The 14,219-nt window shown below is 39.6% G+C and overlaps 2 protein-coding genes across 2 annotated transcripts in view; both read left to right on the forward strand.

Annotated features, from left to right (window-relative positions):
- LOC117264519 (uncharacterized) overlaps positions 1-13,822 on the forward strand; it is a 33,737-nt gene extending 19,915 nt beyond the window's left edge. Inside the window, exons 19-25 of the mRNA XM_078162605.1 lie at positions 1,681-1,747; positions 1,878-2,252; positions 2,327-2,629; positions 2,731-2,991; positions 3,105-3,195; positions 3,373-3,430; positions 13,411-13,822. Coding sequence (XP_078018731.1) covers positions 1,681-1,747; positions 1,878-2,252; positions 2,327-2,629; positions 2,731-2,991; positions 3,105-3,195; positions 3,373-3,430; positions 13,411-13,662 — 1,407 coding nt within the window. The 3' untranslated portion in view covers positions 13,663-13,822. The remainder of the gene's footprint in view (positions 1-1,680; positions 1,748-1,877; positions 2,253-2,326; positions 2,630-2,730; positions 2,992-3,104; positions 3,196-3,372; positions 3,431-13,410) is intronic.
- Positions 10,788-12,651, forward strand: LOC117264933 (sialoadhesin-like). Its single transcript, XM_033639263.2, has 5 exons — positions 10,788-10,962; positions 11,295-11,361; positions 11,519-11,896; positions 11,976-12,278; positions 12,380-12,651. The coding sequence occupies exons 2-5, from the start codon at positions 11,298-11,300 to the stop codon at positions 12,649-12,651; spliced, it is 1,017 nt and encodes a 338-aa protein (XP_033495154.2). The 5' UTR covers positions 10,788-10,962; positions 11,295-11,297.
- Positions 13,823-14,219: the final 397 nt, after the last annotated feature.

Below are 14,219 nucleotides of genomic sequence, written 5' to 3' on the forward strand. Positions count from 1 at the left end.
TCACCTATCAGCAGGCTCTTTTTAGCACCGTGTGCTGCATGTTGGTTTCCTCTGCTTTTTTTAAATTTTCCTGCGTTTGCATTGTTAATTCTGTGGTTGTAATAAATGGCACAGACCCACACTGAGGGTTCAGCCTCTTCATGAAAGACACTTTGACCAGACTTATGGAAGGTGTCAGACATGACATCAGTTGTTGTTGCAGTGTTGTAAAATGAGACCAACCTGTCGTACAACATTTAACCACTAGGGCGCACTCTTGGTCACATAGTGGCAGAGTTTACGGTTTTGTTGTCACTGAACTGCTCAAGCTTTTTCGATATCTTGCCTAAAACCGCAGGACGAGGTCCACTGCACATTTTACAGTGATCCAATTGTTCTTTGATGGTTAATCAGGTTAGTTGACAGTTAATAATTTGACCACAGTGCCCCATGTCTGAGTCTGTTTCTAGTTATTCTCCTTTTTAGTTTTGCTATAATCCAGTCTCCAAATCTTTATCATAAAGGTAGCTGCCCAGTGTTGTTGTTGTTTTTCAGAATGCTGGACTCACTTACTGTACTACTTTTGAACATGACATTAAAGAGTCAGTAAAGAAGAAGCAGAATAGTAAACATAGGGCTTAAGTAATTTGGGAGGAAGCTGCAACAATGGGAGATCATGTCAGATAGTTACAGGTTTGGTCATAATTGTCTGTTGTACACAGTGCGTGACGAAACCACTTTTTTTTCTGTGAAAAAAAGATCTTGGAGTATTTGATAAGGGTTTGAGGGTTGTGTTTACTGTTCACAGATAAAAGCAGTGAAGATTTTTTTGTAGAACGTGTGTTCAGCAGTGAATTATAGTGTAGTTTAATCTAATCTTTTCTTAAGATGAAATGCTTCTGCCTGGAGAGCAAGCGGGACAGATGTTGACAGTGTTTTCCTTTATTGTTTGCAATACCTGAAGTACATAATTTTCATTTGCTCAGATCAGTTCATTCGTTTTTTTGTGATTTATAGCATATGACATACTCCACACATAGAAGCAGCATAGGCACAGGCACGCACATGGCATGTGAGCGGTAAATGTGAGAACTTCCGGTATTGCTGTAACATTTACTGTAAGTCACTTAGCTCAGATGATATTTAGCAAATGTACAACAAAACCAGCTGGACTTATTCTGCAGTCATGAAACACAGGAAGTTTTAATTTAAAACCACTCAACAGGGAAGTTGTTTTTTCTTCTCTTTTTTTTTGCCCTTAAGCAGACATTCACAAAATGATATTCAATTTGAACTCACCTACTGAAGGATCTCATTGATGCTCTCTTTTTGATTTGAGCTTGTTTGGTAAGACGATAATTTTTTCACTTATTTTGCTTCTTAGCTTTTTTCTCCAGGACAGTCATATTATTTTGTTGCTCTTTGTGAACTTCACAGAAAACATGATCTAATATTTAATTTGATTATTTTGTTTAGCAGAAGCTGTATGGGTAAGAGTTCGCTTTAGCAGCATTTTACTGCTGCTTTTTTTAGAATTTACTTCTGAAGTTGTTGATAGATATCAATATTTACAACACACTGAATCCTGGTTGTATAGTGCACGTATCTGGTCTAAATGTGTGCACTCTAATTAGAGAGACGCACATTCTTTACACAGTAATAGCTCACGTCTTTAAAGTAGCTGCATGATTGTGTTTGTAGGTGATGGCAGCTCTGTCTGTGAGCATTGCAACATTCAACATGTTGCTCCATATCCTCTTTCTTTCAGGTGAGCTGTTTGTTCAGTGCAGATAGAGATAATTTTGAAAAACTACATGCAGCATCATACTGTTGATGTATATTTGTCTATTCAGAGAGATTTCTGTCATCTTGTATTAATCATGAGTCTGATTTCACAGGTGCTTTGGCTGCTTGTCCTGAAGGGACATACCCTTTCATTACTGTACCACAGAAGATGGAGGCACTGAGTGGATCTTGTCTGCAAATCCCATGTTACATTACAAATGATAACTTACATAAGGATGGCACACAAAATGTTGGAAAGTGGATTAAAAGTGTTCCTAACCGCAGAATTCCAAAGAATGTGATTTTTGACAGTAGTAAGACAGTTAATATCTATCCAATGAATATCACTGGAAACCTGAGTGAGAGAAACTGCACCACTTTATTTTCTAGTTTAATCATAAATTACACAAACACATACTACTTCAGAATGGAGAACAGTGAATACAGCGCAACAGCTGCTTGTGACCCTCTTCAAATAACAGTTAGAGGTAAGAGAGTTTCTTTTATTAGTCAAGACAAGAAAATGAGGAGCAGTCTCTGATTCTTTTTTTTTTAACCACAGATTCTCCTCCGAGCCCCAGAATTGAGATCTCAGGTTATCTGAAGGAGAATGTGTCTGTCACTATAACCTGCTCAGCTTCCACTCCCTGTCCACACTCCCCTCCTAAACTCACCTGGAATCTCCAACAACACCCTCACAACACAACAGAGGAGAACACAAATCAAACCTTCACAACTAAAATCCAGGAGACCATCACTCTGTCAGACAAACATGATGGAGTCACCGTCACCTGTTCTGCCACATATCCTGTGGATGGAGGAAACTATAAGACAGCAGAGGAAGAAATGACTCTCAATGTTTCATGTAAGACAACCAGTGTTTGTTATTGGATTCTGTCAGCACATGATGATTCATGTGATGTCGACTGACTCTGTTGAATAACGTTTATTTCACATTTTCCTCAGATGCTCCCAAGAACACCTCAGTGTCCATCAGTCCATCAGGTTTGGTGTCAGCAGGTAGCTGGGTGAACCTGACCTGCTCCAGCAGAGCCAAGCCTCCCGTCAGCAGCTTCACCTGGTTCAAGACCAGCAATGATGGACCCATCAAAGTGTCTGAAGGAGACTTTTACAGCTTTAATGTGACAGATGGAGGAGTTTATTACTGTGTAGCCACAAATTATCTTGGTAATGAAACATCATCAGAGATTCATCTGACTGTTAAAGGTAAATACTGAACTGTACTGAATCCACTTTACAAACATCTTGTGCAACAGCTCCATCAGTTTTGTTTCACGTCTTCTTTTAGTGGTCACTGACAGTTAGTTTGTTTCTTGTAGCAGAACCACCTGATAGATCTCTACAATGGAAGCTAATTCTTGGAGGAATCATTGGGATCATCGTACTCATCTGCCTGGTGCTCTGGGTTTGGTGAGTATCACAAATTAAGCAAGCTAAAAGTTTTAGCTTAGCTACATTCAAGATGAAGACACAGATGATTAAGTGATCTGTCAGTTGTCACACCTATACACCAATGTCTCAAAGAGCAGATTTTCGACATTCAATGTAGAAACTAATCCAGATTTAAAGTGATGATTTATTTTACAGCACTCTTGTGTGTTCGAGGCGGGTGAAGTCAACACATTCAACTCAACAACAGAGTCAGGTGGGAATATACTAAACTTTTTTTTTTTTTTTTACAGTACTGCCCTCTAGATATTTTGCACGTGTCTACAGTGACTGTGTACTGTAGGTATATGAAAGTATCTGGACTTGAACACTCAATACACAATCTGCTTTTAGAGAACCTTCGTGAGACAAAAGGGGAAGACACAAAACAAATGTAACCAAATATCCTGTTAGCAACCCAAGATTGTAAAACTGTGCATGTCACGCAAGAGGCGAAAAATACATTCTGAGCTCTATAGTGACACAATATAACATGCTGTTTCACGACTGGATCACAACTCCAAATCCAGCTACTGACAACTATTTTAATGTTTTTACAGAATCAAACAGGTGAAGAAATGGCTGCTGTGGAGCCAGCAAGAAAAACAGAAGAACAAAAAGAAAAAGAAGAAGACATCCATTATGGAGAGATCGACTTCTCGCAGCAGGGATCTAAACCATCTTCGGCCAATCAGGACAGTGAACAGCAGCAGGACACACTGTATGCACAAGTCAAAGTGTCCGAGCCAGCAAACATCCCAGAGGATCTCTACGCTCAAGTGAAGAAAGAGTGAATGTATGGACATGTTTGGGTTTTTTTTTTTTATCAAGAAATGTAATATTATTATAATTATTATTAGAACATGTTTTCTGTGCAACCTGCAGTTCATTGCAAAAAAATTTGAAGTGTGACATTTTTAATGTTTATGTTAATGTTACAGATTTCAAATTTCCTGTTTACCACACATGTAACATGATGAAGTACAGTCTTTTTTTTCTGTATGTGAATGTTGTTGTTTTTGTTTTGTTTTTTGCACACTAATAAAAGACTTGGCATGCAACAGATTGCATTTTTGATCAAATATATTTGTAAATATTAAAATCCCTCCACTTAATGACAATAAATTAAAAACGAAAGAGGAATAGTTATTTCGCTTCTGACCTCTTTCTTTTTTTTTTTTGATCAAGCTCAGGAAGGATTATAGCAGCAATTTATACTGTACATACAAACTGTGACATTTCTTATTTAAATAAGGTGATGACCAATAAAATAAGACATAAAACTGTAAACATTTGCCTTCTCTTATTTAGTTGAGTTCATGTTGCCTCCCTATTCTTACTTTCTCAGAAGTTATGACGAGTAACTGAGTCACTGGGTGTATTTCTACAGGTGTTTTCTGTAAAGGTCTTTTGATAATTAATAAAAGAGTTGGAATTCAGTGGAAATTATGGCTTTAAAACAATGGTGAAGAGACTGAAAGTAATTGTACTACGTGATTGGGTATCATGACAGCAGTGCCTGTGAATTGTTGTCATTATATATGTTTGGTAACTGAAATAATTTATCATTCCAACTTTTTTTTTTTGCAATCTGTATAATCTGGATTTTGCACCCTTTAAACTATCAAACTGTGGTGCAAGTATGCAATATGAGTTACATTATTATGATTGTAATGTGTTTGAAGTAGTGTCAGTAGTTTTACAAGTAGTGAAGGAGTAAAGGAGTGTACTTCCTCTTTCTACACAGGGATCTTTTGTTGTGTGAGGCTGTGGTCAGAAACAGATAAAATCTAAAAATAAATGATGCACCTTGTCACTGTAGCAGTGGGCAGCCAAACCAGTTTGATAAGCAGATTTTAATGAAGGGAAGTTGGAAGTGTGCTATTTCCAGGTTTAATTGTAACTGTACCATTATGTAATGTGGCAGCACACTCCTATGTGTGGAACTGTATGCATTCATCTTTTTTTTTAACCCACTTTCACAACACTTCCTTGCATTAACTCCTGCTAATCCCCATTGTCCATTCATAGTTCACAGACCTGTGTATTCTGAGGAACCACCAAGAATTGTCACCCTGATCAGACAGAAGAGTTGCATCAGCTAACGAGGCACTTTGGGTATGATTCCTAAATATGGGTTAGGGTTAGTGTTTGCTGCTGATTATATGTGGACTGATATTTGTTTTATTTGTTTTAAACAGAAACATTAAGATAAAATAGAGATAAGACATTAGGACTTAAGACTTTTCCAAGATGATCCATTAATGTGGCATATCAAGATACTGATCAAACAGCATCATCACTACAACGGTGTGCCTTGGGATGGTCACAGAAGGTCACTTTAAATTATGCAGTTTTATATGCAGGGTTTCTTTTGTATTATTGTAGTTGTTTGATTTTATTTGCCTCAGTGCAATCTTCAGGGCAGTTTTTTTTAATTTAATTTAACTTTTATTTAACCAGAAAACAGTCAATATTAAAGTGCATAGGCCAGTTAGATCAAGTGGGTTTTGAGATGGGATGTAATGCTGTTGGACTGTCGAATGTGTGCATGTAGGGAGTTCCAGAGCCTGGGGGCAGAGAAGCTGAAAGCCCTGGCACCCATGGTGCTGAGGTGTGAGGTGGGAATGGTCACAAGACCAGCAGAGGAAGAGCACAGGGAGTGAGAGAAGGGAACTCCTGGAGAGGGTCAGAGAGATAGGTGGGGGCAAAGTTGTGGAGGGCTTTGAAAGTGAGCGGAAGGTTTCTGTAGTCACTGCCACAGATGTCATTAGTTTTTTACAAAATGTGCCATTGGCATGTTGACTTCAGTAATGTCCACCACAGCTGTTGCCTGTTAACTGAAAATAAGTTTATTTCACTACCATAAGCCATCTCTAATGTTGTTTGAATTGAATTTCACAATACATCCAAACGGCCTCACAACTGCAGACCACAAGTAGCCACACCAGCTCAGGACCTCCACACCCAGCTTTTTCACCTGCAAGATCATCTGAGACCAGCCACCCAGACAGCTGATGCAACAGTTGATTTGCACAACTAAAGGATTTCTGCAGAAACCGTTAGAAACCATAACAGGGAAGCTCATTTGCAAGCTCACTGTCCTCACCATTAGTCTAGACGTGACAATGCTTTGTCATCATAACCGTCTTGAGTGGGCAACTGCTCACTGTTGATGACATCTGGCAATTTGGAGGTGTTCTCTTCACAGATGAATTGTGGCTAACACTGTAGCGTGCAGATGGCAGATAGGCCTCGTGCAGTCGATTGTCAATGTTGTGTGCCAACAGAGTGCCCCATGGTGGCGGTGGGGTTATGGTATGGGCTGGCATAAGCTACAGACAACAAACACAGGTTCATTTTATTGATGGAAGTTTAAATGCACAGATACAGTGATGAGATCCTGAGACCCACTGTCATGTCATTAATATGCCCCCATTACCTCATGAAAAAGCATGATGATACACCCATGTTGCAGGAATATGTACACAATACACAATTCCTGAAGGCTGGAAACATCCCAGTTCTTGCATGGCCTGCATTCTCACCAGACATGTAACCCACTGAACATGTTTGGGATGCTATGGATGGGAGAGTAAAACAGCGTGTTCCATTTCCTGCCAATATCCAGCAACTTCACACAGCCACTGAAGAGGAGTGGACCAATACTCTACAGGCCACATTCATCAACCGATCAACACAATAAGAAGATGTGTCACACTGCATGAAGCAAATGGTGCTCATACCAGACAGCGACTGATTCTGTGTATTATCTGTGGTATCTCACTACTATCTGGACTACCTCACCAACTGACCACAGTATGGATACGAGACTGTGAGTCGGACACAGCTCTCTGTAGCACAGGGGCTCAGCAGGGAAGAGTTCTGGCTCCCTTCCTTTTCACTCTCTACACTGCAGACTTCACAAACAACTCAGCCAACTTCCAAAAGTTCTCTGACGATCTGACGAGGATGACAGGGAATACAAAGAACTGATCCAGGGCTTTGTGGGATGGTGCCAGTGGCACTGTAATGCAGGCAAAAACAAAGAACTGGTGATGGACTTCCACAGGTGCAAACTTTACTTCTTATGATCAATCACTCAGGTGCAATATCAATATTGTTAAACTAATAACTTCATATTATATTTTGATTCTTTTTTATGCTTCCTTTTTATATTGCTTTGTGTTTTTATAGAGTTTGCTTATATTACTGCTCTTGTTTTTGTACAGTTAAATTATTTTACGTACTTATATATTGCTTTGGATTTTATTCTTGTCTAGTGATGCTTCCTGTTTGCACTTTCCCTTTGCTGCTGTAGCTTATCTGTATCGTATCATATCGTATCTTATCTTATTATATAAGGAGAAGTGCTCACAAAGATGGATTTTACAAATTTCTGACCAGACTTTGAGAGAAATAAGTCTTTTGTGTCAAAAAACTCTCAGACCTTTAATTTAGATTATATGTATGTATTTATTATCATACTCTTCACTGTTTTCCAGATGGCAGCAAGGTGAAAAGTCCATGGGAGGGGTCATTAATGATCTCGGAGGTCCTGTTTGTGCAGTGTTTTGTGTAAATGTCATGAATGGAGGGGAGAGAGCCCAATAATGAACTCTGCTGACCTTGACTTTTAATCTAATCTTTTCCTAATAAAAAATGTTTCTTCTTTTTTTTTTTTTTTTTTTTTTTTGTCGTGTGTTCCTGTTTTGATTATTATGTATGATGATAATTTTCATGTACTCAAATCAATTCTTTTTTGTGATTTACAATACAAAGGCATAGTATATAGGATATGATGCTAAACGTGAAAACTTCCTGTGTTGGTCTGATATTAAAGGCCCAGTGTGTAAAATGGGTTGAAAACAGTGACATCAGTGGTCAAATTCTAGATTGCAGGGCTCACTCGCTCACCCCTCCCGTCGGGTAAATGACGGCGGCCTCGTAGGAACAAAAAGCCTTGCGCATGACTTTTTCAGGAGTAGGTCTATCTAGCGACGAGGTGAATGTTTATTTAGAAATCTAAACCATGTTACGATATTGTAATAAATCCCTCACGAGCAGGAGACCAGAGGAGCGTTCGGGAAAAAGGCCTGTTTATTTGAGCACTCCAGAAACTCCGGTAACACTCCACTCCATTCCAAACTCTGACTCTTCTAGCGTAACACACACACTTCATACACACATACTCGTTTACCATTCCGAGTGGGGACCCCCCTCCCCTCTCTGCTCCACCAATCTCCAGCCCGCACACTGACTGACAGCGTAGCCGGTAAACAGAGCTCAGCTGTTTATTTAGCCTAGCAATATCTCCAGACTATAGTAGCTGCAACGGACGACTTTGAACGCGACTTTGAAGAGTTTCTTGTAGCGGACACAGACCCAGAGCCATACCTGTTTGAGCCGGAGCATACAGATGAGGAACTCCATGTGTTTGATGCTGAGCGGGCGAGAAGAGGGGCTGAATGCACAGAATGGGATTCGGTGCTACTGCTACCATCGTTGGGGAGATATATCATCAGGAGGAAAAGCGCCGCAGAGAGTGCATCACAAGGAGTGAAGTTGCGTCTTCTTTTCCTCGCAGATGACGGTTCAGGTTCATTCTCTCCTGTTGCGTGGTAAGTGTGGTCCATTTGCAAACTTTATAACTAAAGTATACTATATACTTTATACTTTATACTATATACTGGCGGTACAAGATGGCGACCTCTCTAAAGCAAGGCCCTTGATATATATACAGTACAGGCCAAAAGTTTGGACACACCTCCTCATTCAATGCGTTTTCTTTATTTTCATGACTATTTACATTGTAGATTCTCACTGAAGGCATCAAAACTATGAATGAACACATGTGGAGTTATGTACTTAACAAAAAAAGGTGAAATAACTGAAAACATGTTTTATATTCTAGTTTCTTCAAAATAGCCACCCTTTGCTCTGATTACTGCTTTGCACACTCTTGGCATTCTCTCCATGAGCTTCAAGAGGTAGTCACCTGAAATGGTTTCCACTTCACAGGTGTGCCTTATCAGGGTTAATTAGTGGAATTTCTTGCTTTATCAATGGGGTTGGGACCATCAGTTGTGTTGTGCAGAAGTCAGGTTAATACACAGCCGACAGCCCTATTGGACAACTGTTAAAATTCATATTATGGCAAGAACCAATCAGCTAACTAAAGAAAAACCAGTGGCCATCATTACTTTAAGAAATGAAGGTCAGTCAGTCCGGAAAATTGCAAAAACTTTAAATGTGTCCCCAAGTGGAGTTGCAAAAACCATCAAGCGCTACAACAAAACTGGCACACATGAGGACCGACCCAGGAAAGGAAGACCAAGAGTCACCTCTGCTTCTGAGGATAAGTTCATCCGAGTCACCAGCCTCAGAAATGGCAAGTTAACAGCAGCTCAGGTCAGAGACCAGATGAATGCCACACAGAGTTCTAGCAGCAGACCCATCTCTAGAACAACTGTTAAGAGGAGACTGCACGAATCAGGCCTTCATGGTTAAATAGCTGCTAGGAAACCACTGCTAAGGAGAGGCAACAAGCAGAAGAGATTTGTTTGGGCCAAGAAACACAAGGAATGGTCATTAGACCAGTGGAAATCTGTGCTTTGGTCTGATGAGTCCAAATTTGAGATCTTTGGTTCCAACCGCCGTGTCTTTGTGAGACGCAGAAAAGGTGAACGGATGGATTCCACATGCCTGGTTCCCACTGTGAAGCATGGAGGAGGAGGTGTGATGGTGTGGGGGTGTTTTGCTGGTGACACTGTTGGGGATTTATTCAAAATTGAAGGCACACTGAACCAGCATGGCTACCACAGCATCCTGCAGCGACATGCCATCCCATCCGGTTTGCGTTTAGTTGGACGATCATTTATTTTTCAACAGGACAATGACCCCAAACACACCTCCAGGCTGTGTAAGGGCTATTTGACCAAGAAGGAGAGTGATGGAGTGCTGCGGCAGATGACCTGGCCTCCACAGTCACCGGACCTGAACCCAATCGAGATGGTTTGGGGTGAGCTGGACCGCAGAGTGAAGGCAAAGGGGCCAACAAGTGCTAAACACCTCTGGGAACTCCTTCAAGACTGTTGGAAAACCATTTCAGGTGACTACCTCTTGAAGCTCATCGAGAGAATGCCAAGAGCGTGCAAAGCAGTAATCAGAGCAAAGGGTGGCTATTTTGAAGAAACTAGAATATAAAACATGTTTTCAGTTATTTCACCTTTTTTTGTTAAGTACATAACTCCACATGTGTTCATTCATAGTTTTGATGCCTTCAGTGAGAATCTACAATGTAAATAGTCATGAAAATAAAGAAAACGCATTGAATGAGAAGGTGTGTCCAAACTTTTGGCCTGTACTGTATATATATATAAAAGCATAATTATAAGGCTACAAAAAACCAAATGAATTTTATTTTATAGCGATCATACATTTGTATAAACATATTAATGGGTAGAATATTCAGATTCAGATTCAGATTGACAATAAACCATGCCAAATATTACACACTGGCCCTTTAACTGTAAGTCACTCAGCTTCAATGATATTTAACAAATTTACTGCAAGACCAGCTGGACTCACTCTGTAGTCATCATGAAGCACAGGAAGTTTTATATTACAGCCTCCAGATGGGGAAGTTAGTTATTTGCACCCCAGCTCAATTTCACAAACTGACATTCACTTTAAAATCAGCCACCGAAGGACCTTATTGCTACTCTCTTTCTCATATGGGCTTGTTTGGTAAGACTTTTATTTCTTTATTTTTTTAAGGATTTTGCTTTTGGACGATCATATTGCTTTGTTGTTCTCCATGAACTTTGATCATTTGTTTAACGTCATGGGGAGTGAGAGTTTGATTTAGCAGCAATTTATTGCTGTGGTTTTATTTAGAAAGCACGTCTGTTAACTGTTGTTAACTTAACTCTGTTTATAACTCTCTAAATCCTGGTTGTAAAATGCAAGTTTCTGGTGTAAATGGTTGCACTCTAAGTAGAGATTTTGTTATGAGGACTCACATTCTTTGTACAGTAATAGCTTGTATTTAAAACATAACTGCATGATTGTGTTTGTAGGTGATGGCAGCTCTGTCTGTGAGCATTGCAACATTCAACATGTTGCTCCATATCCTCTTTCTTTCAGGTGAGCTGTTTGTTCAGTGCAGATAGAGATAATTTCACATCTTGATTTCTACAAAAATTATGCAGGCAAAACTACATCCTGCTCCTTACATTTATAATTGCCTGTTTACTCATAGTGATTTGTACCATCTTATATTAATCATGAGTTGATTTCACAGGTGCTTTGTCTGGTTGTCCTTACATATCACACCTCTTCATTACTGCACCACAGAAGATGGAAGCACTGAGTGGATCTTGTCTGCAAATCCCATGTAACTTTAGTCCTGTACAAGAGCAAAATATTGTCAGTACAGAAGTTGTTGGAATTTGGATTAAAAACCACCATAATCACAGACATAAAGGCAATGTAATTTTCGACAGTAGTAAGACAGTTAATATCTATCCAATGAATATCACTGAAAACCTGAGTGAGAGAAACTGCACCACTTTATTTTCTAATCTAATCATAAATTACACAGACACATACTACTTCAGATTTGAGAACAGTGACTACAAGGCAACAGCTGCTTGTGACCCTCTTCAAATAACAGTTAGAGGTAAGAGAGATTTTTTTTATCAGTCAAGAAAAGAAAATGAGGAGCAGTCTCTGATTGTTTTTTTTTTTTTTAACCACAGATTCTCCTCCGAGCCCCAGAATTGAGATCTCAGGTTATCTGAAGGAGAAGGAGTCTGTCACTATAAACTGCTCAGCTTTCATTCCCTGTCCACACTCCCCTCCTAAACTCACCTGGAATCTCACACAAGACCCTCACAACACAATAGAGGAGAACACAGATCAAACCCTCACAACTAAAATCCAGGAGACCATCACTCTGTCAGATAAACATGATGGAGTCACCATCACCTGTTCTGCCACATATCCTGTGGATGGAGGAAACTATAAGACAGCAGAGGAAGAAATGACTCTCAATGTTTCATGTAAGACAACCAGTGTTTGTTATTGGATTCTGTCAGCACATGATGATTCATGTGATGTCGACTGACTCTGTTGAATAACGTTTATTTCACATTTTCCTCAGATGCTCCCAAGGACACCTCAGTGTCCATCAGTCCATCAGGTTTGGTGTCAGCAGGTAGCTGGGTGAACCTGACCTGCTCCAGCAGAGCCAAGCCTCCCGTCAGCAGCTTCACCTGGTTCAAGACCAGCAATGATGGACCCATCAAAGTGTCTGAAGGAGACTTTTACAGCTTTAATGTGACAGATGGAGGAGTTTATTACTGTGTAGCCACAAATTATCTTGGTAATGAAACATCATCAGAGATTCATCTGACTGTTAAAGGTAAATACTGAACTGTACTGAATCCACTTTACAAACATCTTGTGCAACAGCTCCATCAGTTTTGTTTCACGTCTTCTTTTAGTGGTCACTGACAGTTAGTTTGTTTCTTGTAGCAGAACCACCTGATAGATCTCTACAATGGAAGCTAATTCTTGGAGGAATCATTGGGATCATCGTACTCATCTGCCTGGTGCTCTGGGTTTGGTGAGTATCACAAATTAAGCAAGCTAAAAGTTTTAGCTTAGCTACATTCAAGATGAAGACACAGATGATTAAGTGATCTGTCAGGTGTCACACCTATACACCAATGTCTCAAAGAGCAGATTCTCTACAGTCAATGTAGAAACTAATCCAGATTTAAATTGATTATTTATTTTACAGCAGTCTTGTGTGTTGGAGGCGGTTGAAGTCAACACATTCAACTCAACAACAGAGTCAGGTGGGAATATACTAAACTTTTTTTTTATAGTACTGCCCTCTAAATGTTTTGCACATGTCCAGAGTGACTGTCTGCTGTAGGTATGTGGAAGCATCCGAACTGAACACTAAATGTACAATCTGTTAGAGGATCTTTGTGACAAAGAGGAAGAAACACAAGTGTAACAAAATATCCTGTTAGCAACCCAAGATTGTAAAACTGTAAAAATTACACAAGAGTAGAAAACTACATTCTGAGCTCTTTAATGACAAAATATTTATGCAAATATAAAATGTTTTATTGCTCTGTCACAACTAGATCACAACTCCAAATAAATTTCAATGTTTTGCAGAGTCAAACAGGTGTAGAAATGGCTGTTGCAGAGCCAGCAAGACAACCAGAGGACAAAGAAGAAGAAGACATCCATTATGGAGAGATTGACTTCTCCCAGCAGAGATCCAAACCGTCTGCGGCCTCTGTTTATGACAGTGAAGGGCAACAGGACACACTGTATGCACAGGTCAATGTGTCTGAGCCAGCAAATACCTTAACACCGACCGCTGATGGCCCAGAGAATCTCTACGCTCAAGTGAAGAAAAAATAAGTGCTGTTTTGTTTGTGAATTCATATTAAATAAACTGTTGGTTTTATACATACAATATATTTTTTTATGTTGGATAATGTAAAAAAAGACACCAGAGTTTGGACAGGAAAATGTAATTTTCATTGCTTACAATTCAATAAATGCAAACTCAGAACCTCCACATCCTGCAGTGTTTTTAGCATCAGTTATCACCATGTTTATACATATGTGCTGACCTCACACAGCCATATTATGTGATTTGTTATCTACATGTCCGATTCATAGTCCCAAAGCTGTAAATCAGGAACAAGTCTTAATGACACGGGAGGCATTTCTGCACACACAGTTGAAGAGCTGTGGAGGGTAATATTAGTAGTAGTATAGAAGACCATATGGGAATCTTTTTCCACTGATTTCCATTAATTTCTTTATTTACTTTCCTGCATGTTCCAACAAACAGGAAATCATACAAACAGCAATCACTTCAACAATAATCTGTGTAAGATTGGGCTCATGTTTGGCACAAAAGTAAAATTGACTAATTCTTACCCTTTGTCTGCTGGTGTTTCTTTCTGTGT

This window comes from Epinephelus lanceolatus, chromosome 20 (assembly GCF_041903045.1).
Source record: "Epinephelus lanceolatus isolate andai-2023 chromosome 20, ASM4190304v1, whole genome shotgun sequence".
Classification (NCBI taxonomy): domain Eukaryota; kingdom Metazoa; phylum Chordata; class Actinopteri; order Perciformes; family Serranidae; genus Epinephelus; species Epinephelus lanceolatus.

Coding starts and splice junctions, on each gene's coding strand:
- LOC117264933 (XM_033639263.2), top strand. CDS start 11,298: ATGGCAGCTCTGTCTGTGAGCATTGCAACATTCAACATGTTGCTCCAT. Junction 11,897..11,975: donor TCTTCAAATAACAGTTAGAG/GTAAGAGAGATT, acceptor TTTTAACCACAG/ATTCTCCTCCGAGCCCCAGA. Junction 12,279..12,379: donor AATGACTCTCAATGTTTCAT/GTAAGACAACCA, acceptor CATTTTCCTCAG/ATGCTCCCAAGGACACCTCA.